At 38.5% G+C, this 24,306-nt stretch overlaps 1 protein-coding gene across 19 annotated transcripts in view; it reads left to right on the forward strand.

Annotated features, from left to right (window-relative positions):
• Window positions 1-1,600: 1,600 nt before the first annotated feature.
• Window positions 1,601-24,306, forward strand: part of map7d3 (MAP7 domain containing 3) — a 31,071-nt gene continuing 8,365 nt past the window's right edge. For 3 of the 19 annotated variants that reach the window (XM_042738469.1, XM_042738471.1, XM_042738470.1), the window contains exons 1-11: window positions 1,601-1,725; window positions 11,792-11,893; window positions 12,401-12,481; window positions 12,833-12,996; window positions 14,250-14,358; window positions 14,883-14,978; window positions 15,569-15,670; window positions 16,199-16,294; window positions 17,031-17,126; window positions 18,628-18,753; window positions 21,356-21,495. In XM_042738469.1, the coding sequence (XP_042594403.1) occupies window positions 1,638-1,725; window positions 11,792-11,893; window positions 12,401-12,481; window positions 12,833-12,996; window positions 14,250-14,358; window positions 14,883-14,978; window positions 15,569-15,670; window positions 16,199-16,294; window positions 17,031-17,126; window positions 18,628-18,753; window positions 21,356-21,495 (1,200 nt within the window). In that variant the 5' untranslated portion in view covers window positions 1,601-1,637. The remainder of the gene's footprint in view (window positions 1,726-11,791; window positions 11,894-12,400; window positions 12,482-12,832; window positions 12,997-14,249; window positions 14,359-14,882; window positions 14,979-15,568; window positions 15,671-16,198; window positions 16,295-17,030; window positions 17,127-18,627; window positions 18,754-21,355; window positions 21,496-24,306) is intronic. The other 16 variants (XM_042738472.1, XM_042738473.1, XM_042738476.1 and 13 more) reach the window with 12 other exon arrangements.

Genomic DNA, 24,306 nt, shown 5'->3' on the forward strand with positions numbered 1-24,306 from the left:
AATTAGTCATAGCAACTATTGTTATGGATTGTGCTCTTTTGTATTTGTGGGATGTATGGGATAGAGCTTCATATGCTCTGTATATCTGAAGCCCTGACATTCCCTCACAGGCACATCCGTTACTGGCTTACCGTAAGTGTTAAATAGCACAAGTGCTGGTGCATTATTTAATATGTGTAACTGATACAAGGCTCAGCTTGCTATAAAAGATGAATGAGGGGCCTGCAAACTATGGCTAAAATGGAAGGAAGTGGTCTGAGATGCCTGAAAAGCAGTACTGCCAAAGGGAATATGGTGTTTTCTTAAAGGGAGGGGTTGACCACAGATTTGCTGATTCTTTTCAGTTTCTCATTCAACATATTGTCAAAGCTCCAGTGGTAAAAGGAAAATATGCTAAGCCTATGCACCAAATCCCTTGTTAATTTTTTGGGGGAGTTAAAAGCATAACTCAAAAAAATAAATAATAATAATAAAAGTAGTATTTCCAAATACCTGATTATGTAACTCTGTTTATACGCAAATTATCTCAATTGTAATAATAGTCCTTGAACTTGAACTGCTTACACTTCACATAATAGGCCTGTGGGTGGGGCTTCATTTAACCAACCATGGCAAAGATGTCTCAAACTTAAAGGTGGTAACAGGTATTTTCAGAGTTTTGAGCCATTAGTTACTGTTTTGTACACAGAATATTGACCACAGTATGTTGTTGATAACTGTTGAGAGAAGGGTACATTTGGTTAATTTTGGAAAAACGTGAGGGGCGACCATACATACATAAAGGATAGGCTAATAACAGTGGAGAGTTTATTATAAGGATTTTCGAAATGCTTGATGCTAAGGACCCCTCAAATATATATATATATATATATATATATATATATATATATATATATATATATATAAATATATATATATATATATGATCAGTAGACTTTAATTTGTATCAATTTATTGTGAAATTTAATTTCACAATAAATTGATACAAATTAAAGTCTACTGTGTTTCACAGTCAACACGTGGCTTTTTGGCTAGGTTTAAAACAAGATAAAGTGCACTTTTAGATAAACAAGACAACATAATATATGCACTTTTATGGAGGCAAAGAAACAAAGTTCTTCAAGACCCGTGGGATTGTTTGTAATAAAGATTTAAATGCAAAAGGCACGAAATTCGACTGCTTCTATCAGTGGTGAGTTGTTTAAATGTGTTGCCGCGTGCTTGAGCAGATTATACAAACCTAGAAGTCAAATGCATGAATAATACGTTGTTTATATTTATTGAGCTTATAATGTCATAGAAAGATTGTTACTGTACTGTGATAAAATAGTTTTTTTACATTATTTGAAATCAAAATAATGGACACATGTTGTGTTTGTGGCCGCGGATCAGTAGCGGACTGCAAATGCGTCCTATGTGAAAGCACAATGAGTCCCTATGGCTGGTTTTGCGGTCCAGGTTCACGTTACACCTTTTTAACTTTTTCTCAAATTTTCCACGGACCCCATAGCACCCTCTTGCGGTCACGGACACAGTTTTGAAAAGCACCGAGTGCTCTTGCAATGTCCTGCAGTGCGTGCGGTCAGACGCTAGATGTCGCTGTCGCCGTCTGCAGTCGGCGTCCCCGCGCGCCTCTAATGTGTCAGCGCCAAACAGCAGGAAAAAAAACTTCGGCAAAAATGGCGGAGGGTGCAACGTCTCTGAAAGGGTTGCGGGCGCAAATGGGTAAGAATTCACTGATTTACAACCTGTTATGACAAATTCTCGTTGCGTAAACCAGTAATATGACAAATCTTTAGTACTGTGGCTTTGTTGGAGGTTGTTTGGACGTCTGAGGGCTTAAATCCGTTACTTTCATTGAGGCGGTTTGAGGGGAGAGTTAGCGGGCTTAGATGCACGGATAACGGCCAGCTAACTGCTAAACGTACTGTAGCACCAGACAACAAGTTTGTGTTTGTTCACTTTTATGTTCTTGTACAGTTTAATGTTTAGATGAGATGAATTTACGAAGGCTCAAGGCTTTTTAGTGTTGTGTTGTGCTGGGTCTGAATGATAAGTGATGTCTGGTTTGACAGGAACACATCATCTCATCTTTTGTATGGCACTCTTATCTTTATCCTTGCGTTCATTGTTTTAAACTTATTGTTTCCCTATTAAACTGAATATTCCCTTAATATAATGCTTTTAAATATGTATAAACCCTTTGCAGTCTCATAAGTTGGTTACTACACACACTTCCTATCTACAGTAGCGTTACATGGCAAGAAGAGACACTGAAACTGATGTCGAAATAGTTCTCTTGTAAGATAAATTATAGAACCAGTCATGTTTGATGGAGGTGAGTATTTTGTATTGATTTGAGCTATATAAGTGAAACCATCAACGTGTGTAGTTCAGCAGCAAAAATAAACTACTTTACTGATCTGTGGATGTTTAGCAGCATTTTTCTCTTTATATGTTATGTTGAGTGTGTGAGGTGAGCTTCTGTCTTGCTGTCTTGTTGGCCATCTTTGTCAGTAATTGCTAGGCAGGATGTCTACACATATGACTCTCATTAGAGTTGGAGATGGACCCATAACTTGGTCGCTTACCATCTGATCTTTCAGGAAGAATATTAAAATGTCATTTTCTCACTTTCAGCATCATTGCAGTTGCTGTGTGCAGCAAACCACCAAACTCTGTTTACTAGTTCCTCCCTCTAAGGAAAACATGCATGGGTTGCTTGCTTTGCATCCTCTTCTGCCTTGCTAATGAGGAATGAGTTGCACTTTTGATGCATTGCGCCTATGTCACTAATAAACTTGTACGTTTAGCTTTCACTGTAGCCTGTGGTTAATCTCACGGAATGGTAATAGTTCTTGTGCAAGAAACATAACAGGCATGAAAGACTTCTGCTTTTTGTATGTCATTTTAGCTACTTTTCTGGCAGGTTCGTTGTTTGTAGAGCTTGAATTCAATTCATGAAATTGCTAGAAACGGGTCACGGTGTGGTTAGAAACCTTGAAGTTGGTTCACATCAAGATCTGCATGCTGCCTGACTGCAAACATAATATAGGGTGGAGTCCAGTGGTCAGAAATGCACATAATTTGTTATGTCTGCAAGAATGAATGCTCAAATACCATTACTTTTTAGGTCTATTCAATTTTTTGGTAAGGAATTCATTTTTTTGCATTTTTAAAGCTATTATTGAAAAGCATGAAAAATAACATGGCAAGTTAGAGTCATGTGATATGTGATGTTATCGTAATCCACCAGGCTGGTTGTAAGTCAATATTAAATGGGTAGCACCTTTGTTTATCAGGCGTATTCATCATTCTTGGCTATCAGAATTGTCTCCTTGTTTAATAGTCAGTGCCTCTCCTCAATGAGTGGTTATTTTTAAAGGCAAGAGCTTTTAGAAACACTAGTGTATGAAACAAATTTGTAAAGCAAAATGGCTTATATTTGTATTATAGTCTTACAGGTGATGAACATTGACCTGCAGAGTTTTTATTTTGCTTTTGTAGTAAAGACATTTGTTTAAGTGCTGCAGCAGTCAAATATGCAACCTAGGATCATTGGATAAACCTGTTACATTTCTCCAAAATTATATTTACGATCATTCTTGTACATTTCACAACACTTTCATAGTGAAATGTCTAGTGAGTGGTGATGCATTCAGTTTTACCCAAAATAGATTGTGAATTTGGTGTTGTTTAATATGGTTGGTTATTGTTTGCATTGCAGCAGTTCGGAAATTAGATCTCCAATATGTGGTGCTAAAAACTTTAATGCAACCTTAAAAATGTAATGCATTTGCTGAAACAACTGTGCCATTTTAGCTTGTTTTACAAGTCATTGCGCCCTTTTATCATGACTTGTGATTCACGGGACTCATACCCAAGTGCTCTGCTTCACAAGTGATGTACCAGGTGAGCTAACTAGGTTGCAAGTAGTAGATTGTAGATATGCAGACTTGCTTAAAGGTCCAGTGCAGATGATAACACTACCATTAGCCTCCAGGAAGCAAGCATACTTTGCTCTCTACATGTCATCATCATCTTGAAATAGCCCAAGCTTACATAGTCCTGGTGTCCCCACTAATCCTGTACAAGAACTGCATTGTGGATAGGGTTGTCAACCAATTAGTCAATATGAGGGTGACTAGTTCTTTTAAAGGTTTTGCTTTTGCCTTAATTAATGTGCTTTAATATAGCTCTGAAACAGTTTGCTTGGAAAAACCCACTCAGAAATGTTGCGTCTTTTAAATTCATAATCTTTAAGCACCACTGCTACAGGCACGTGTTCACATGGATCTCTTTTTTGGTTAAGTTGCTTGCACTGTTTTTCAAGCATCACATTGCAAGGCTTGTGTTTTTATGATGGTTTCAAATTGGTGTCAAAAAAAGACCCTTGCATTTTGTGCTTATAAATGTTCGATAAAGGTCATTCAAACCTTGAACCAACCTATTGTATATGACTTCCTTAAGACCAATTAGTTGTTCATGCAACTCGCAAACTAGTTGATTTTAAAAATATGTTAGTATGTGAGTGTATGTAAAACCACAGCTGTGCGTTCTGTTGAGGCCTGAATTATTGGAAAATGCTGTCACGTTCCTCCCCATGCATCTGCCCTAGAGACTTCCTGTTGTCCCAATAAAGGGCTGCTACTGCAGCAAAAAGAGAAAGAGAGTGAGGCAAACAGTGAGTGGTAACAGGACCCCACTGACCCACTGAGCACTGATTCTCCCTGACTGCTGGCTCTCCTTGGATGTGCATGGCAGGACATAGAGAGCGTAGTGTTGCTATTTGTATAACCGTTCTTTGTGTTCTTTCAGACTGAGTGAATGAGGGTTTGTTGAACAGCCTAACTTGTCATCTGACAGTTTGAACTGGGCAGCTGTTGTCAGAAGGGATGATGCAACCCTAGTCTTTTTTTAGTGTGTTTTTGTTCAATATACAATTTAAAGCTCAGTGATCAGCAGTCACAGTTGTTTAAATATTGGGAACAGTGCAGATTGCCTTTTGATGTTGTCTTTGGCCATGCCATAAGGAAATAGTGAAGGGTCTGATAGCCAATGATATGATAACTGTGTTTTGACAACCAGTAATCTGGAGAATCTTAATCACATCAAAGCATTGTGACACAATGCATTGTTTCCTTCTGGTACAGATTAAAGAAATAGTTCACCAACAAATAAAAATTTGCTGGAATTTCACTCTCAGGCCATCCAGGATATAGATGAGTTTGTTTTTGTTCATCAGAACAGATTTAAAGAAATTTAGCATTGCATCACTCACCAATGGCAGTGAATGGGTGCCATCAGAATGAGAGTCCAAACAGCTGACATGGCTCCAAGACATTTTGCGACCATTTTTTCTGCCTTATGCGACTAAATTTTGTGAACGGTTGCACTTGCGCGACCACCGTTTAACTCATAAGCGCTGCCATTTCTGTTGCGTATGTGAAATATCAAACGGCAAACAAAACTGAAAGCGTAATGAATCTGCGCTATGATGATGAAACACATAATCAGCCGTTAAAGCAATTGGTGGTCCATGATGATGAACTGTTTGCTTTGTGCTCATTGATGCCGGTCTCATTTTCCCTGGAAGGTACCCATAAAGTCTTAGTTGCTGCTTGCAATTCCACAGATGTTCTTGTTTGTTTATGTCATTGAAACATTATTGTTTAGTGGCCCGTAATGAACATGCAGACTAATTGGAGTTGCACTGAGGAACAATATGATGTCAGCTTGGGCTTGGCTTCATTGTCTTTACATCATGAATGTATGTGCAAGGTCTAGACAATGTCTCCATTGTTTTTATCCATTGTAGGACCGGTGTTCATTTGCATGCCGCGTGTCGCAGAGCCCACAGTGTGAGGTTCAGAGTATGACTCAGATGGCGTTTGCATATTCAATGAGTCTGACGGACTATGGCCTGAGTGCTCTTCAGACGCATCTCTCTTCCTCATAGGTCATCCTGAGCTTCAGATGAGACATTAAAAAAGGACGATAAAAGAACAATACTGAATTATTTTCACAGCAACTTTCTTTAAATGTTAGCATATGCTTTGATGAAGCATTTTATGCAGGTGAATATATGGTACTTTCACTTCAGCAGGAATTACCCAGCCTCCTCTTATTTGGTGCTGTTTTGCATCTGTCAATAGCTTCTGTCGAAAAGCTTAAGCTATTTTAATATAGGGATGTGCAAAACTGCACTTTTTTTAAAATTGGCTGCTTTGTGGGGCTGTCTGAACAACTAATCAGTTGTCTTACAGTATTAATATAATAGCAATTATGATAGCAATAATTAAAATGATTTTAATGATAATATTTTTAACACATGTAAAAATGATAGCTAATGTAAACATTAAAGAACTAGTGAACTAATCTATCTTCCAGACAGTTGTTTAATGATATTTGTACCATTATTTTTATTAATAAAACATATATTGATGTTGCATATCAGGTATCGGACATATCATAATTATATTTAAGTAGCTCTCCAAACATCAGTCCTTTTCCTTCATTGTCTGTAACTGATTGATTGAAGTGCTCTGACTGTTGTATTGTAGTAATACAGCACATAGATGCAGGTTATGTCCTCCATCTGATGATTGCACTGATCCAGACCAACAGTTGCTATGCAATTTCACCTCAGAGGAGGACTCAACCAGTTGCATATGAAGTGTTTTGAAACATGTTTTTTGTTTCATCTGTTTTCAAGAGGTGAATTGCTGGCCTTTATTTAGAAGCCTGTAGTCTGACGGCTCAGACATAACATCCTCCTCCGTCTCTCTCCTGAACATTCATAATTCTGCAGTCTGCAGTAGGGCTCTTGCATTTTATTTTATTTTTCTGAATATATTGCGATATGAAATCTAAACAAAACTGGGGTGTGAACACTTACATGTTTTTGTAATCTCACAGAGTTGTTTAAATTATTTGTGTAACTTTTAGGATTTTTGAATTGTTTTAACTAACATGATCCACGAGCAATACTGTTGTCACTAGATTTATTAATCTTTGTTTATCTTAGTTTATAAAACACAGCTGTTCATTGTTTGGTAATGTTACTGTGCCTTGTTATTAAATAGACAACTTTTGATTTCAACAATGAAGGCTATAGCCTAAATCAATGTTGTACAGTTTAGTAATAGTAAATGTTAAATAATGTAGTTAAATAGTTTAATAAATAGAATATTATTGTAAAGTGTACAGATTTTTTATACACCAATTCAGACTCTCGTCAGTGTTGGACAGGTCTCTTTAAAACCATCATTAAATTGAATCGGTTCAAATGAATCATTAGTTCGCGAATCAGACACGTGTACGGCACGCGTTGTGTAATTATCTCGGCAGTTAGCACAAGATTTGACAACACAGAAAACATTTCATCACTGGATAGTTTTTTTTTATTTTTGTCCGACACCACCGTGTCAATTGATTTTGATTAATATGCGCGCGGCGGGAGGCAGCAAGACAGTGCTCGGTTGTTTGAAGACGGTGAAGATGAGCGCGCGCGCGCGGCCGGCCGCTCGCTCTCTCTCTGCTCGTTCTTATATGCGTGTTAAACTGACAGGACTTAAAAACATATGCAAATGTGCTTTCACTCTATGATGGTTATGTGCAATTAATCCGCGAATCACATTCGTCAAGGGCCGGGGAGCAGCTGGCCCGAATAACGGTGTCCTGCGATGTGATATTGGTTCGTATATCGCTATCGATGGGAAACGACACATCGTGCAGCCCTAGTCTGCTTTCATTGCAGAGCTTGACCTGCCACAATTTTATATCCATATTAAATTGAGGTATGGTCTACCTAAGGTATACCTTAGGGATGGCTCTTTCTTGCATAAACATAGCATTCATCTGATGCCACAACAGAGATTTTTCTGGACAGATTTTTATGCTACATCACAACAACAAAAGAAATCATAGTTTACTCGTTGAATTTAAAATGATTGTGATGAAATTAAATTGACTAAAATGAAGTGAAGTTATTTAGACCCGTCCTTTAAGAAAGAAGCTTGTTTCATGATTAAAAAAAAAGTGTGATCAGAAACATTTTTAAAATCAATTGAAATTCAGGAAATAAAATTTCAAGCAATTTTTCTAATTTCTCAGCAGTGTTACCACAGTTATTGAAGTTTGTTATCAGAAGGCAGCATACATAATACAATTTAACACCAAATGATAATAAAAATAATAATATTTAGTCCAAATTCAATCGAAAATTTTAATTAAAATATACTTTATATGTTGACAAGGTGGTTAGTATATTTTGGAATTGACGAAAGGGAAAGCTAACACTTCCACATGAATGATTATTGCTGTCAGTCTCATTAATATGATGCTAATAATCTCAAAATTACCGAATATTTTCCGATATTTGGCTGTTTCTGTAGTTTGCAGCTTATTTTTATTCAACTAGTTAGTCCTTAATGAACATGTACATTGATGGTTTGTCTTTAGCGTTCTCAGTTTTACTTTGCTGATTAAATGAAGTGTTTTTGTACCCTCTATACTGCATACTTAGTCAGCTGATGACCCCCTCTGTTTTATTGTGGTCAGACTTCCTGATTATCTCCTTTTCATCTAAATTTTCTTCACACTCCATAACAAACAATCACACCGCAACAAACACCACCCCATAAACACAAACATCCCATCAAAAATCCCTAAGTCCTAACACTAAACCTCACGGTCTCACAGTGGACCACATGATCACCAACAAATCAAAACACATTCCTAATGAGCATACATCAGTGGGCTTGAGCAGAAGTTAGAACAGGCTTTTTCTCAGCCAGTAAAATGTGCCAAGTGGTGCCCTCTCTTCAGCTGACGGTCTATCAGCAGCATCTTGATTTTCACCATGCGGACATCACATGCTCCTTAATCACCAGAACAACAAACACCCTCTATTTCCCTTTCTCTCTCTGACACTCTGTTTGGAGGGAGAGAGCTGTTACAAAGGCACACAGACTTGTTGGTCATGTTCCTTCCTTCCTGTTCTCCTGCCTGCCACAAGACCGCTGAAGAGCATTTGAAAGGTGTATTGTTTTGAGCAGAGATGCGAGTAGAAAAAATATTTTCTGGTAATTTATCTCCAGCAATGTCGACAACTCACACAGTAACATGCCATCCAGATGAGCAGTCAGAAGCAGAGCAGTTTATGCTAGATTTTGAAATCTTAGGGCAATAGTACTGGAGTCCGGTCCACAGTCCACTCGGACTTGTCTCGGACTTGGTCATTGGACTCGCCAAATGTTCTCGTTTGTCTCGACCGAGTCCAGCAATATGCTTTTTTTCGCCTTCAAAACAAAACCACATTTGCATATGGCACCTGAAAACAAAACAAACCACAGGCGCATATGGCACCTGAAAACGAATGGATTTCTAGCACCAAAAATCCCTTACAGAAGCTCTGCTAATAAATTCGACCATGACCTGCTCTCCATGAAGACGCAGAAGTTTCAGCAAAGGATAAATGGATTTCTAGCACCAAAAATCCCTTACAGAAGCTCTGCTAATAAATTCATTTAAAAATGGCTATCCTTGTACAGCTATGATCAGCTGTTTCTCCATCTTGGCTTAGTTTTTGCCAGTTTGCCGCAGACACGATGTCAGCAAACAGCAGCATTATAAAGTAAATTAAATGTAAATAAAGTACATAAAAAATAATTTTATCCTACAGCTCCAAACTTGGTCCTAGAAGGCCAGTGTCCTGCAGAGTTTAGCTCCAACCCTAATTAAACACACTTAAACCAGCTAATCAAGCTCTTACTAGACACACTAGAAACTTCCAGATAGTGTTAAGGACAGTTGGAGCTAAACTCAGCAGGTCATTGGCCCTCCAGGATCTAGTTTGGAGACCCCTGTCCTACAGAGTTCTTACTTTGCACATGCTTTTTGATCATTACAAATAATAATATACAATTATTTGATATGCTGTCTCTCGAATCACACACACTAACAACATACAATAACAATATATAAAAAAGTATCCTTTAATATCACCCATTTTTACTCTCCCATTACTTACTACTACAAAATCTGTACCACAAAATCAAACTTGACTTGGACTTGAACCTCTTCGGACTCGGTCTCGACTAGTCCTGGTCCTGGACTTGTCTTGGACTTGACAAAGCTGGATTTGACTACAGCTCTATGAAATCTGTTTCACAGAATCAAACAAACCTATGGCAAGTCTCTTTAAAGGAGGCATGTTATGACTAAAATATGTGATATAAGTCTCAGGTGTCCCAAGAATGTGTCTGAGGTTTCAGCTCAAAATCCCCCACGGATCATTTATTATCATTTTGAAAATCCCTATTTTGAGTGGAAGCAGAAACAGGCTGTGTTTGTGCCTGTCTCTTAAAATGCAAATGAGCTGCTGTGCCATGCCCCATTTACCAGAATAGAGCTTCGTCATTACAGCGCATACCTGCTAAAAACATCTGTTTTAAATAAACATCGATGTTTATTGTGCTGAAATCATGCATTTTAAAGCCATATGAGTTTAAACCCAAAAAAAGTCTCACAGAAAGCGAACACAAAACAAATCACACAATCACACAAAAAAACAAATTAAAAACACACACAAAATACAAAAATAAAAACACACATGAGTTACAAAAAGAAATAAATTGCATGTTTATTTTAGATCTGTGTCTGTGTTTAGATCTAAAATCAAAATGATGGTGCTGTGGGTGGAAACTTGCAGATTAAGGGGCTGTAATATTATAATAAGATAACTTTGCAACATCAAAAAGGAATAGAAAACACACAAACTAAAATTACACAAAGATTCACAAAAACTCAAAACAAAACATACATATCAAGGTATCCTATGCATGTATAACATTCCTCTTTCAGTCTAACACATTCAGAGTTATATTAGACATTGTCCTGTCTGTTCCAATCTGTATAATTGCAGTGAATGGTGCCCATGTTTCTGAATCCGAAAAAAAAAAGGATCCATCCATCATAAAACTACTCCACATGGCTCCGGGGTGTTAGTAAAGGCCTTCTGAAGTGAAACGATGCGTTAGTTTAAGAAAAATTTGATTCTTAAAACCTTTTAAACTGTAATATCCAGCTTCCGGTCTCTCAAGCAGGCGCGTTCACAAAAAGGCTGTCGAGCGTATGACATGGGCGTAAGGAAAGGCGCAACGTAAGATCCGGGGAGAAGACTGTAGTCTCGCAAGAGTAAACTCCGGGGAGAAGCATGTAATCTTGCGAGAACCATTTTTTATGTACAGCACAGGGAAACCATGTGAACAAGTAAATTGTATCTGTTTTGATTAAAATGGTGCATTTGTGTCAATACCCGTGGTGTTTAAATAAGTTTGTGACGGGTGTTTTGTTTTGCTTTCTCCTCTGTGCGTCCGCGTTCGTCACTCTCTCCCCAGATCTTAAGTTGCGCCTTTCGTTACGTCATATTCAATGCAATTATACAGATTGGAACAGACAGGACAATGTCTAAAATAACTCCGAATGTGTTCGTTTGAAAGAGGAATGTCAGGCACGCCTAGGATGCCCTGAGGGTGAGTAAATCTTGGACTAATTTTCATTTTTGGGTGAACTATCCCTTTAATCTTTTTCACGTTTCCTTGGTTGGTAGATGCACTGGGGACCAGATTATAGCACTTAAAACCTGGAAAATCAGATTTTCATGATAATGTCACCTTTAAGATTAAATCCTTAAATCTTGCTTGTTTCCTCTTTCCTCTTTTTTTTTTCCTGTTTAAGCAGTAGTGATACCTGTTTTTATGTGCATTTTTTCTTGTTTCATTTTTAGCTGCAGCCGCGCAGGCGCAGGCAGAGGAACGGCGCAGCCAGGCAGGGAACAGCCCGACACCACCAGCTCCAGCCAGCACAATGAAGAGCCAGATCAAGCCAGGTAACAAACGATGATCTCAGTCTGTCTGTCACTGCAGGGATAATAATGAATGTAAATAAAAAATTAATGTATTTTTATTTATTAAAAGATTTTTTCATAGATTCAAAAGGTAACCGTTTTTCTTTAAAAAACAGCAACAGGTTTGCACTAAAACAATCCTTTTTCCTTTTTATTATTATTTATTATTGTTTTGTTTTTCCCCCAGTCTTGTTTTGGTTAATTGAGTAACATGCTGTCACATGACCGCCTCTACACTTATTAGGGCCATTGCAGCACTTCCTGTAGCATGTCCTCGCACACGCCCATGACTCCGTGTCAATACTGTCTCAGGTGTGGTGAGCTCAGAGCTGAATCTGTAACCTGAGCCTTATGTAAGACCATGCAAAAGGATTATCTGCACAACGGATATTAGTGCAATCTGCCGAAAGCCTTTTGAAGCCCCAGGAAGTGTTCTGATTTCACCTGATACACTAGTTAGTGATTTTGTGTTCTGTTATGTGTCCTCAGTCATTGATGGGGCAGCCCTGAGGATAGACGACAAACTCCGAGTGGCCAAAGAGAGGAGAGAAGAGCAGGAAAAGCAACATGGTGACAAAGCAAATAATTTCACACAACAGGTGTTGGCAACTTTAGATGTGCATGTGACCATTGACTTGCAGAAGGGCAATCACTGGCACACGGGTGATGAGCGCAAGAGAAATAACACATAAGTCAAAGAGAGCAATAACACTGTTTACAAAACAGTTCAGCATCCATTGAAAACCATTATATATATACTGCATTCATTTTGACTGGCGATGTGACACGAAGTGATAAAAAATGACCCTTTGTGTCAAAAAGTTTGCCAACCCCTGCACAGAGTTGGACATAATTCATTCTCTTATGTTACAACAAGTCATGCAATCACACCTGCTAACGCACCCTGTTTGGCCTGTTCAGCGGCCCGTGAGACTCAGCTCCTGGAGCGAGAGCGCAAGGCCCGGCAGCAGGTGGAGAGACAGATGGAGGAGAAGCAGAAGAAGCTGGAAGAGCAGCGCAGAAAAGAGGAACAGAGGAGAGCTGCAGTGGAGGAGAAAAGGAAACAGAAATTAGAAGAGGAAAAGGTAAACTGTTGTTTATAGTGTCTTAGACCCAACACACAGAGAAGCAAACTACCATTTAAAAGGTTATGAACAGTAAGATATTTTATTTTATTCAGCAAGAATTCATTAAATTGTGATTGTTATGCATTGGTAGACAAGATTTCTGTTGTAGTAAATGCTGTTCCTTTTTACTTTATAATCATCAAAGAATCCTGTAAAAATTGTATTATGGTTTTCACAAAAATATAAAGCAGCACAGCTGTTTTCAACATTAATAAAATAATAAGACACATTTCTTGAGCAGCAGATCAGCATATTAGAATGATTTCTGGAAGATTGTGTGACACTGAAGACTAAAGTAATAATGAAAATTCAGCTTTGCATCACGAAGAAGTGAAGAAGTTGCATTTAGAAATCTAAATTTCAAATAGAATATTTTAAATTGCTGTAATATTTAACAATTTTACTATTTTACTGAATATTTGATTAAATAAATGTATCCTTTGTCAGCATAAGAGACTTCTTTCACAAGCTTCACAAAAACTTTTGAATGTGTACATTAACCTCCTGCGGCAATATGAAATTTTCTTTTTAATATTAAAATGCCCTTTAGAGACTTTTCCTAAATAACGGCTGTATAATCCTTTACACACAGAATATAATATTTTAAAGCCATGCAAAATGCCAAGTCTGAACCTAAACCAGCCTAATTATACAGGACTCCCTTAAGCTTAACTAGTTGTTTAGACAACCCACCACCCAGTCTATTTCTGGAAATGTGTGTTTTGGCATGTCCATACAGTCAGCTGGTCTCACTGACCTCTTCGCTGACTTTTTTAGAGATGGACTATGTAATTAATTCAAACATCCTGCTTCTTAATGGGGTTCATCATTAACACCCTTTAATGAGAAAATGGATGAAATTAAATGGGTGATTTTGTTACCATCGTACAGCAGGAGATTTGTGTGTTCTGTTCCACTGCTCCGGGTGTGTGTTCACGGTGTGTGTGTGTGTGTTCACTGCTGTGTGTGTGCACTTTGGATGGGTTAAAAGCAGAGCACGAATTCCGAGTATGGGTTACCATACTTGGCTGTATGTCACGTCACTTCACTTCACTTCACTTCAGTACCTAACATGCAAAATAGCCTGGAATCATGGACTTTGTTTCAGTATTGACACCCACACCTTTTCCATGGTCCACTGCTGCACAGCTCACAGGATGTATCATGCCTCTATTTGTCTAACAAAGTGTGTTGTGTGTGTGTGTGTGTAGGAGCACTATGAGGCTGTGATGAGACGTACCCTGGAGCGCAGCCAGCGAGTAGAGCAGAGACAGAAGAGATGGTCCTGGGGTGGACTTTCAGACTCTGACAACAAAAATGGTATGAGTGCTTTTCTTAAATTCCAAAACATCAGAAGCACCTGATAATATGTTCAACAGCTTTTCTTTATAAAACTTGAACAGCCTTCTTTCACTGACTGTCCTACAGTCTGCCCAAGTGTGTTACAACTTATAAATCAATGAATAATCAAAATCTTTTGACAATCCTGAATTGCGGTGATTTGTTGTTAAAGGTGAAGTGTGTAATTTGTGCACCACTAGACTCGTATATGATTGTTATCACACAGTTTCCTGAAACCCACATATGCCATTGGTCAGCAAAACAGGTAGTCCCTCCCCAGTTAAACCTTTCGTTGCTGATTTTCTTTTTTTTTTGAACTGGGATAGCAGAAACTATTTCCCAAACATCCCAAAAATGGCATGCTTCACCTTTAACAAGTCATGTTAGTTTGTGGAACTAGGGATGGAAATCTCTTTGCAGTTGTCAGCTGCGTTTTTCCACCTCACTCACCTTCTCATGGGAGAGAGTGTTTCCAATAGCGACTGTCCCTACCCCTCCCACAGGACAAAGTGACAGTGGCTCCACCTCCACCCCGATTGCTATAGTAATCTCCCCTGCTTCTCCAGCCTCCAAGCCACCCAGGAATCAGACGTCACAAGGTGGTTTATACAGTTTGCCTGCCCATGGCGTGACTTGACACAAACTGCCCACTCCTCCTCTTCGCTCATACGTGCACTAATCTGACTGGGGCTGTACTGGCTGTTTCTCGTTCACTCACTAAGTTGTTTATTGTAATACAATTTCTTCACTTGCCAGGGATTGTAACAAAGAGTGTGTTCTTCGAATCACTTACCTGGTTTCTGGGGATGCATGATGCTTCGACGTTTAACACTTTTTTTTTTCTTTTCACTTTTTATCCAGAATGAATTTCCCTCTGAATGTTTACTAACAGTGTTATGCTTGATGTTTTAGTTTGCTGTAGATTAATTACTTTATAAAATTTATATATATATATATATATTTGTACTGTTAAATATATTTTCTATAATATTATTAAAATGTGACATATAAGGCTATCACAATTTCAGGTTTAGCTTACTTTTTGATGTGCAGTTGTTACTCTGTCTTTAAAATGTAGATAAACCAGCTTGTATTAGTGTAATTAACAATAGCTTAGCACGTGCAAACCCCCGTAACTCTAATTCCACTCCCTGTCTGTCTCTGTGTGCGTATTTACCCTCACCCCTAGACAAGCGCTCTTCCTCTACTACGAACCTGAAACAGGCTGACTCCGTCATCAGCAAGCGTCTCTCCTCATCCTCAGCCACCCTCCTTAATTCTCCCGATAAAAGTAAGTGCCCTCCCTGTCCTCTCCTGCCCTTTTCTTATCCATACAGCATGAGTTCTTTTGATACATGAGCATGAGTAAATACTTTTTAATGCTGGTCATGTGATCCAGAAAACAATCACAAGTCATGTCTCACACAGGTGCCTCTCCCTGTGGTTTGCTTGATGAGCTTCATTTTACAATGTTATGTAAATGCAAATTCAGCATTGTGTTTATTTGAATGGGCCGTATTTTTTTTGCAGTCTTGGCAACTTATGAATTTTGCAGACGTGCTGTTTCTATCCACAGTTTCCTTTTCCTCTAACAGGAGCAGCCAGCCATGACTCAGACAGTTTCACACCAGACACTGTTTGTGTTGGAGTCTCCTCTTCATTTCCTTCTCTGCAGGCACATTTTAGGGTGGTTCCACAAAAGTTGAAGATTTTAGATCACTTTTGTCTTATTGGTTTTATCTTTGAAGGCTGTCTTCAGTCCCTCTTGAGTGAAACCTATGTTCTCGATTCAGGAGCTGAGCTCTTTTTTGTCCCTCAGGTGCAAAGCGGAGAAGTTCGTCTTTGAACCGGTTGCCTAGCAATGTTCCTCAGGCCTCTAAAGAAGTGCATAAGCAGCCTCAGTTGGAAAAGACAGGTGCCAAACTACCAGTGCTGCTCCTCTTTTGAAGGATTGGTTAAATTAAAATTCTGTCTTCATTTATACACCCTCATGTTGTGCCCAACCTGAATTATTTTCTTCGGTGAAACACAAAAGGAAATATTTTGAATAATGCACTAGTTGTAATTTCCCATTCATTTGCTGAATGGAGCTTTCAAGCTAAAAAAAAAAAAAAAAAAAAAAGAGCATAAGCTCCATGAAAGTATCAGCAATTTCTCTTAATTTCTTCTTTTGTGTTCCAAAGAAGTCATATAGGTTTGGAGCAGTGAGTGAAATTATGATATTTTTGGATAAACTATCCCTTTAACTTTATTTATGAGAATAATGATGAACAATCAGAAGGTCTCATAAAATATTTTTTATTTAATTAAGGGTGTGAGCCTTTATTTGCCTACTTTAGCTGAGCAGTTTACTCATTGTCATTCTGAAAATCTAGTTTTAATGTAAATAAGCATTTAAACAGGTGCATGCAAGGAGCTTACACGGGCAACATGCACCTCTTAAACATTTAGCAATGCAATCCTCCACACTGTAGTTAAACTAAAAAACTATTATAAATACAACCAGAATTATAAAGCAGAGTCTAGCTGCATTGTTCTCATCAAAATATCCATTTCCTCATTCACTGCAAGTGGCATGTGTAAGCTTAGACACAGACAAGGCCTTGCTTCTTGAATAATTTTAACTCCTCCCTGTCCACTTTTGGTTGTAGGCCCAATCCTGAAGAAGCGAAGCTCCTCCCTCTCTCGAGTAGGGGCTAAAACACAGCACACCACCAAACCAGAGAAATCCACAGCAGATGAATCAGGTGCTTAAATCCCAACTGGGACATTTCGCCATGCCTGTTCGCCGTTTACTAATAAATACGCGCAAACTGTGTTCACGTCTATGGTCCGCCCCGTTCTTGTTTATTCCACAGCCAACAGAATATGATATTTGGGTAATAAGGGATGTTGGGAGGAGCATGGGGTTTACAGTGTTGGTTTGTGGTCATAAACGTGCAGCGTTTGTCTTCCTATGTTCTTTGCTTGGCATGTTCTTCCACTCGTGCATCAAATCATCGTGCAGCCAGAAACATAACAATCCGCTAATGTCTGTGCTACTCTGTCCACACGTTGGTTGGTGTTTGCTACTGCCTTGAGCTTTCAGTTCGTCTTAACCTCTCCTTGTTGCTTTTTCGTTCTCCCAGGGAGTTCTCACTAACTGACCTACTCACCAGGAATGAGCTCTCTGTGTATGTAAATACAATGTGTTTTTGTTTGTGTGAATATTATGTTGTTGTTCTTCCCATATGACTTTAACCAATTAGTTTGGCCCCTGGTGCCATGGCTGTTTTCGATGTGCGAGTGTGCCTATTGTCATTCCAGGTTTAAATATGTAAAATACTGAATGGCTTTACAGGAACACTGTATTTATTTGTAGATCTTATGTTTGCAGGACATCTTTAGACACCTGGTTTATATATTCACTTTTGAACATTTCCCCATCACAGTGCACACTTGTTCGGATAGACATCATCGTTCTCTATGCTTAGAGCAGTTGCTTATTATTGAACCCCCTTAATCAGATCATCAAAAACTTCACAGCCTCACCCCCTCTTCACAACTTGTACTGCATCAATACAGTGCCAAGGGGGAAAAGAAAAGAAATGGATCTTTCAAAAGGGACATTAAGTTTTTACTCCTTCATTTTTCAGTTTTTCCCCACTGTTGATTTGTAACTCTGATTACAAACATAGATCTCATGGCAGCAAGAGCTTTTTGCGCCCTGTTAGCATGTCCTGCTACAGTTTTGCAGTGTACAAGCAATATCAAATTAATTGCATTTCATCAAATTTTTAGATTCTGTTAAACTGCAGTAGAGACAAGACTGAATCAAATGCTGTCCTGTAGTCCGTTTCTTAATTTAACACTAACATAAATTCGATCTATACCTCAAATTAAAAAGGCCTGACTTCAAGCATTTGACTCAATAAGCTCTTCAAGTTACTCTTTAGTCCTGGCTTTATGTTTCCCTTTTGTTTTCACCTCCACTTCCACAGCCCTGGTCCTGGTCCTACTCGCAATCACCTTCCTCTTATCTCACTAATATTCTTTTTGTCTCACCAGCAATGAGAGTCTCAATTGACATCTACTGTTTACATTTAAAGCACTTTTCTCCTTGGTTTTCGTGTTGATTCTTGCATTTTAAATCACATTGGTGTCATTCCCCTCTCCTTCCTCTTTTGTGTTATTCCTCAACCTATCTCTTTTCTTTTCCCTTTTGTCTGCTCTGTTTTTCGTGTCTGTACGGGCACACCTTGTCTATAGCTCGCCGCTCGTTGGCTGCCCCCGTGGATAGCAGTGTCCTCACTCGGCTGCTCACACCCACCCAGGCCTCGCTAGCTAGAAGCAAGAGTGCTGCGGCCCTGTCCGCCGAAGGAGGCGACACCCAAGGTAACACTAGAGAGAAAGGGAGGCCCAGCTCGTACCGGAACCTTCCACTTGTGTGTAGATTAAAGGCGCTCTGCAGGGGTGCTTGGTTGGCGTGTTGTATTGGGCATGCTGGAATCCTTTAATGTGGCTTGAATCACAATTATTACGTTTTACATGCATTTACATGCACACAAATTTAGCAATGTTTGATTTACAAGCTTAGCAGTCTTTTCTAGGGATGCACAGAAATTTTTTTTTGTCTTTGAACTTGGAATGCCATTTAGTTTTTTATGACTGTTTTAGGCAAAAGCAAAAATACCCTGGAAATTATAACAGAAAATGTTACATTAACCAAAGCATATTGCATTTGAATTGTTCCAGGTTTAATTGGATTAAAGTGTAGATATCATCTGATGATATTATCAGAAATGAGTTTGCATTTACAGTTCATGAGGCACATGTACCTTCTCTGTGTGACTCACATGGAGAAATCCTGTGATGGCATGGACAAATACGTCCACACATGTGAACATAGATCAGTTTAAAAAAGCGCAGATGGAATGCAAGATTGCCTTATACAGAACCAAACTTAAGCATACTTTCTCCTTTGCATTGAATGAAAAAGCAGCAAAAAGCTGCATAAAATGTCATTTGTGTATACATTATAGCATTATGTGTATCTGCCTCATGCAGAAATATGGCCAAATAATTTTTTACCATCACATCGCACAGTTATGTTTTAAATTTTAATTTCAGTGCATCACTAGTCTTTACCCTGCTCTCATTCTCTAAAATACACATGCACACATCAACATTTGCAAGGTGTTCAAGGGCTATTGCTGAGGGATCTTTGTAAGCTGATTAGCCAAGCGTTTCTGTGCGTGAGAGGGAATGAGTGGTGTGAATCTGCGCCCTGCTGTTGCTACTTCAATCCCCAGCTGATCCACACAGAGCAGCTCACGGCCCCTGCAGACCAGCAGCGTCACCCTAAACTGTCTTCAGTTGCCAAAGCTACCAAACTCACCTAAGATTCCCAGCTAAGACTGAAGTGCATACTGGATATGTAACTTGTTCGACACAGTTTGATGTTGACTTGATGCTGTCAGCATAACTGAGTCTGATAGTATCTGAACTGTCTTATTGGTTTCTTAAAATAGGCAGAGAATTATGAATCATCAGCTTATGGATCAATTACATTTATAGGCTTTCCATGATGATAACAGTCAGAGTTAATTATAGTGTGTTGAGATTAGCACAGAAATCCCACTGTCATAGCAGACCCAATCCTTAGGTCAGCTCTTACTGCTCACCTCACTTCACCTCACCTCCACTAAAAGATACTGGGCAACCCCTGATCAAATACCATCTCTATAGAGCACAACAGTGACAACCACAATTTCATTGTTTTGGTTCCAAAAGTGTTTTTCCCATTTGTTTTCTGCAAAGGGATTTTTTTTTTTTAATGAACTAATCCATAAACTAAACCAGTCAGCTTTAAGATGACGCACATTACAAACTTTGATTGGAAGCAAAGAAAATAATTGAAAACTTGACAAAAAAGCAAAGATCCAAGAAATCTGAAGGAATGATGGTTTAATATGAAACTATTCACTTATTGTCAGTAATTTATAAGTATAATTCTCTGGTGCTTTTGGGGCAGTTTATAAACAGTGGCTTATATGGTTGTTTGATTATGATTTGTGAATTTAGCAATTAACCGATTTAAAATAGAAGAAAGGGAAAAAAATTATTGCGATCCTCTGCTTCTCTATGGAGAAATAAATAGGGTGTTTACTTTGGGAACCAACTGTAGGATGTGCTCTGCACTTTTTACCTGCCTTTGTTTATGCTGAAACCAGCTTAAAAAGTGAGAATTACCTTTAATTTTCCACTAAAACATCATTCCTTAACCACTATTTCTGTAAAATGGGTGGTTATGACAAATTATGTTCAAAGTAATTACTTTGTAATTGTTCCTTATTTTGATAGGTTTTTTTTAGACATGTTGGCACTGGTTTGTTTTGTTTGGATATATGCTTACATTTATTATTCATTAAATTTGTAATAAATGTATAAGCGGAGGGTAAGGGCTGCTTCACAACCAATTTGAAAGTTCAGTACTACTGCCAAAAAAATGCAATGAAATGCAACAGTAAACAAAAGTCAGAGATGGTGAAAAGGCAGTTTGAGACTTGACTTGGAGTACATTTTATGCTTTTTGATGTCCCTGATGTGGATATAAGCTGAAAATGAGTGAGTGAATGTGGTGTTGTTGATCTTGCTTGCTTGGTGAAGATGGTGTGCTTTAGCATATTGGTGACCAATGTCTGCCCAGGATGCTGTCTGTCCTTTGCCATGTATCTCTCTCTGTCTCACACCCATCAAACCCAATCTACCTGAGGCCATCAGTGCTATCAGCAAAAGTTCCCCATCAGCCTGTATGACAGATCTAACATACACCAATGTTTGTGCTTTTATCATCCCTTTCCCCTTCTCCCTTCCTCTTTATATCTCCCTCTTTCTGTCCCTTCCTATACCTTTGCTTTGCTCACCCACTCGGCTGCTTATGACGTTCCTTCCCTGCTGTCCCTGGCTGTACACCACTGACTGTGTCCTTTACCAGAGTCTCACCTGTGTCCTCGTTCAGCATCTGCAAGCCCCATGCAGCCCTCGGCCCGTGGACCCCTACGCAGTCGCAGCAGCGATCGAAAGAAAGGCCTGCCTACTTCTGTGTCAGCAGATGCCATTTCCAGTATGACACAGGTGAGCAGATGATGCATGGCAACTTCCACTTTGAAGTGGGTGTTTTTTTGGTGTCACATGATCCTTCAGAATTCATTTTAATGTGCTGTTTTGGTGTCTAAAGAAACTTTGGAATGTTGTTGTTGTTTTATGTTTTAAATTAGAAAAATGCTAGATTTATGCATTTTTACTGGTGTTTTCAGATATCTTGACCCAACAAAATCAATGCATGCTATTTTTTCTTATATAAGGAACACCTACACTACCAGTCAAAAGTTTTTGGACAGTAAGATTTTTAATGTTTTTTAAAAAACTCTCTTCTGCTCACCAAGCCTGCATTTATTTGATCCAAAATACAGCAAAATAATAATATTGTGAAATAGTTTCACTATTAAAATAACTGCTTTCTATTTGAATATATTTTAAAATGTAACTTATTCCAGTGATCAAAGCTAAATTCCCAGCATCATTATTCCAGTCTTCAGTGTCACATGATCCTTCAGAAATCATTATAATATGCTGATTCCTAATTCTGTGTTTTAGCATGTCTAATTATTTCTGCTGAACAATAGTAATACATTTCTGGCAAATACTTGTCTTTAAATTAAACTGGACTTTTATTTTGACGGGTTGCTGTGAATACCTTTACAGTTCTGTGTCTTTGATATGACGCTAGTTTTACTCAAATCAAATGCTCATGAAGTGACCCTCAGAGCAGTTCTAGAGATATTGTTCCTGTGATTACGTCCTCATTTAGGGAGACGGCAGACGCTGAAATCACCACGAGCGTCACGCGCGCTTCCATATGTGTGTAATAAACAAAACTGCACTTCTGCGCCATTCATTAACAGAGACAAGCAGAACATGCAGTTAGGGGTGTGTGATATGACGATTTTTGATCGTGGAAGATAAAAATGTCTCCACAGTCTGCTTTTGAAGAAATATCGTAGTGTCAGCTGCAGTTCTAGCGCCTCTGTCATATACTGTACAACACCACATGCATTCACATCAGTGTTAACTCAGCGGTAGAGTTACTCTCACAGGAGTTACTCTCTCATTATATGCATGTGCTTTTAAATGTTTCATTCGTGCTCAGGTCTGACCTGTGCTTTTTCTGAGTGTCGCAAACACCCGAAGCACGCTCGCTAAAGCCTGTCAAACAGCGCCTGATTATTGAACTTTATCTTTTGCACTAATACTGTCAAAACACACAAGGTTTACATGTAGATGCAGTTGCTTATGTCTAAAATGAAAGTAAACAGTTGAGAGAAGAACGTATGCGTGCCTGTATATTAGATGCGTGTAGGTCTTAAAGGTACAGTAGGCCTATTAAACATGCATTCGACTGTCATTAAAGGGATAGTTCACCCTAAAATTTAATTTATTTCATTATTTACTCACTGTCACGTTGTCCCAAACCTGTATTAATTTCTTTCTTGTGCTGAACACAAAAGAAGATATTTTGAAGAATGTGGGTAACCGAACAGTTGCTGGTCCACATTGAATTTGATAGTAGCAAAAAATACTATGGATGTCACTGTGGACCAGCAACTGTTTGGTTTTCCAAGTTCCTCAGAATAGCGTATATGTTCAGCAGAAGAAAGAAACTCATTCAGGTTTAAAACAACTTTTGAGTGAGTAAATGGTGGTATAAAAATAAAACACTATGACCGAATTGACAGACAGCTGACAGAATTTTTATTTTGGGTGAAATATTCCTTTAACGTTAATAAAACAACAAAACACAGAAAAATCACTCACTGCTCTTGACTGAAGAAATTTAATACAGTTGCTTTAGAAATCAGTTTATATAGCGTTTTATTTTTATATTTGTTCATTCCAATTTCTTGAATGCTCCTACTAAATACACCTATTGTACCTGATGTGTATATTTGTCATTCTTTTATCTTTGCTATCAAAAATAAGAACAAAGATTTTTATTTTCGCCCTCTTTGGTCTGCCATTCTTTTTTTTGTTACTTTGAAAGGCTTTGTCTTTATAATAGGGAAATTAGTTTGGCTGTAATGCTCAGACAACTTTAAAATCATGAATCGTGATATCTCCTTAAAAATAAAATGTGATATGATATTTTTCCATATTGCCTACCCCTACATGCAGTATTCATATTTAATCTATTTTTCCGACTTAATATTTACAAATACTAGTCCATATCGCGATTTGATTTAAGTCTACTTTTGATTAATTTATTTAAAATTTGACAAATTCCGTGACATTCTGCGTTAAACTGTAACTTCCGTTTTTATGACTGGATTCCGCGATTCCGTTCGCATTTTCCGCATCGCGGAAATCATAGGGCCCTATATTTACAACACTGTTCCAGAACAGTTCAACCCTAATATTCAGATGTGTGCAGCTCATTTTACGGAGGACTGTTTCCTAAACCTGGGAGAGTAGTCTGTGCACCAAGGTTGTTTCCATAAAGTGGGGCAATTCCAACTTTGCAAGGACAGTCTGGTGATTCTGACTCAAAGCCTGTAAGTACGTTTTCATATTTAAAGAATTTGCCACTGATGATTCAAACATGAATTTTGACGAGTGTAGAGTAGCGCTTGTTGTTTGTCGTTTCTCCGATCACAAATGCAGACATGGTTTTATGTTTACGCGGCACGATGCAAAGCAACATGTAAAAAGACCATATTAGTCATCATAATCAGTAATTATGTCACCCCTGGATGCAAAAAATGCCTCGCTTTATTGTGTGGCTGAGTGGTAGAGCATTGCATTAGCAGCACAAAAGGTTGTGGGTTCAATTCCCAGGGAACACACATACTGGTAAAAAAATAAATAAAAAATGTATAGCCTGAATGCACT

Source organism: Cyprinus carpio, chromosome B14, assembly GCF_018340385.1.
Source record: "Cyprinus carpio isolate SPL01 chromosome B14, ASM1834038v1, whole genome shotgun sequence".
Classification (NCBI taxonomy): domain Eukaryota; kingdom Metazoa; phylum Chordata; class Actinopteri; order Cypriniformes; family Cyprinidae; genus Cyprinus; species Cyprinus carpio.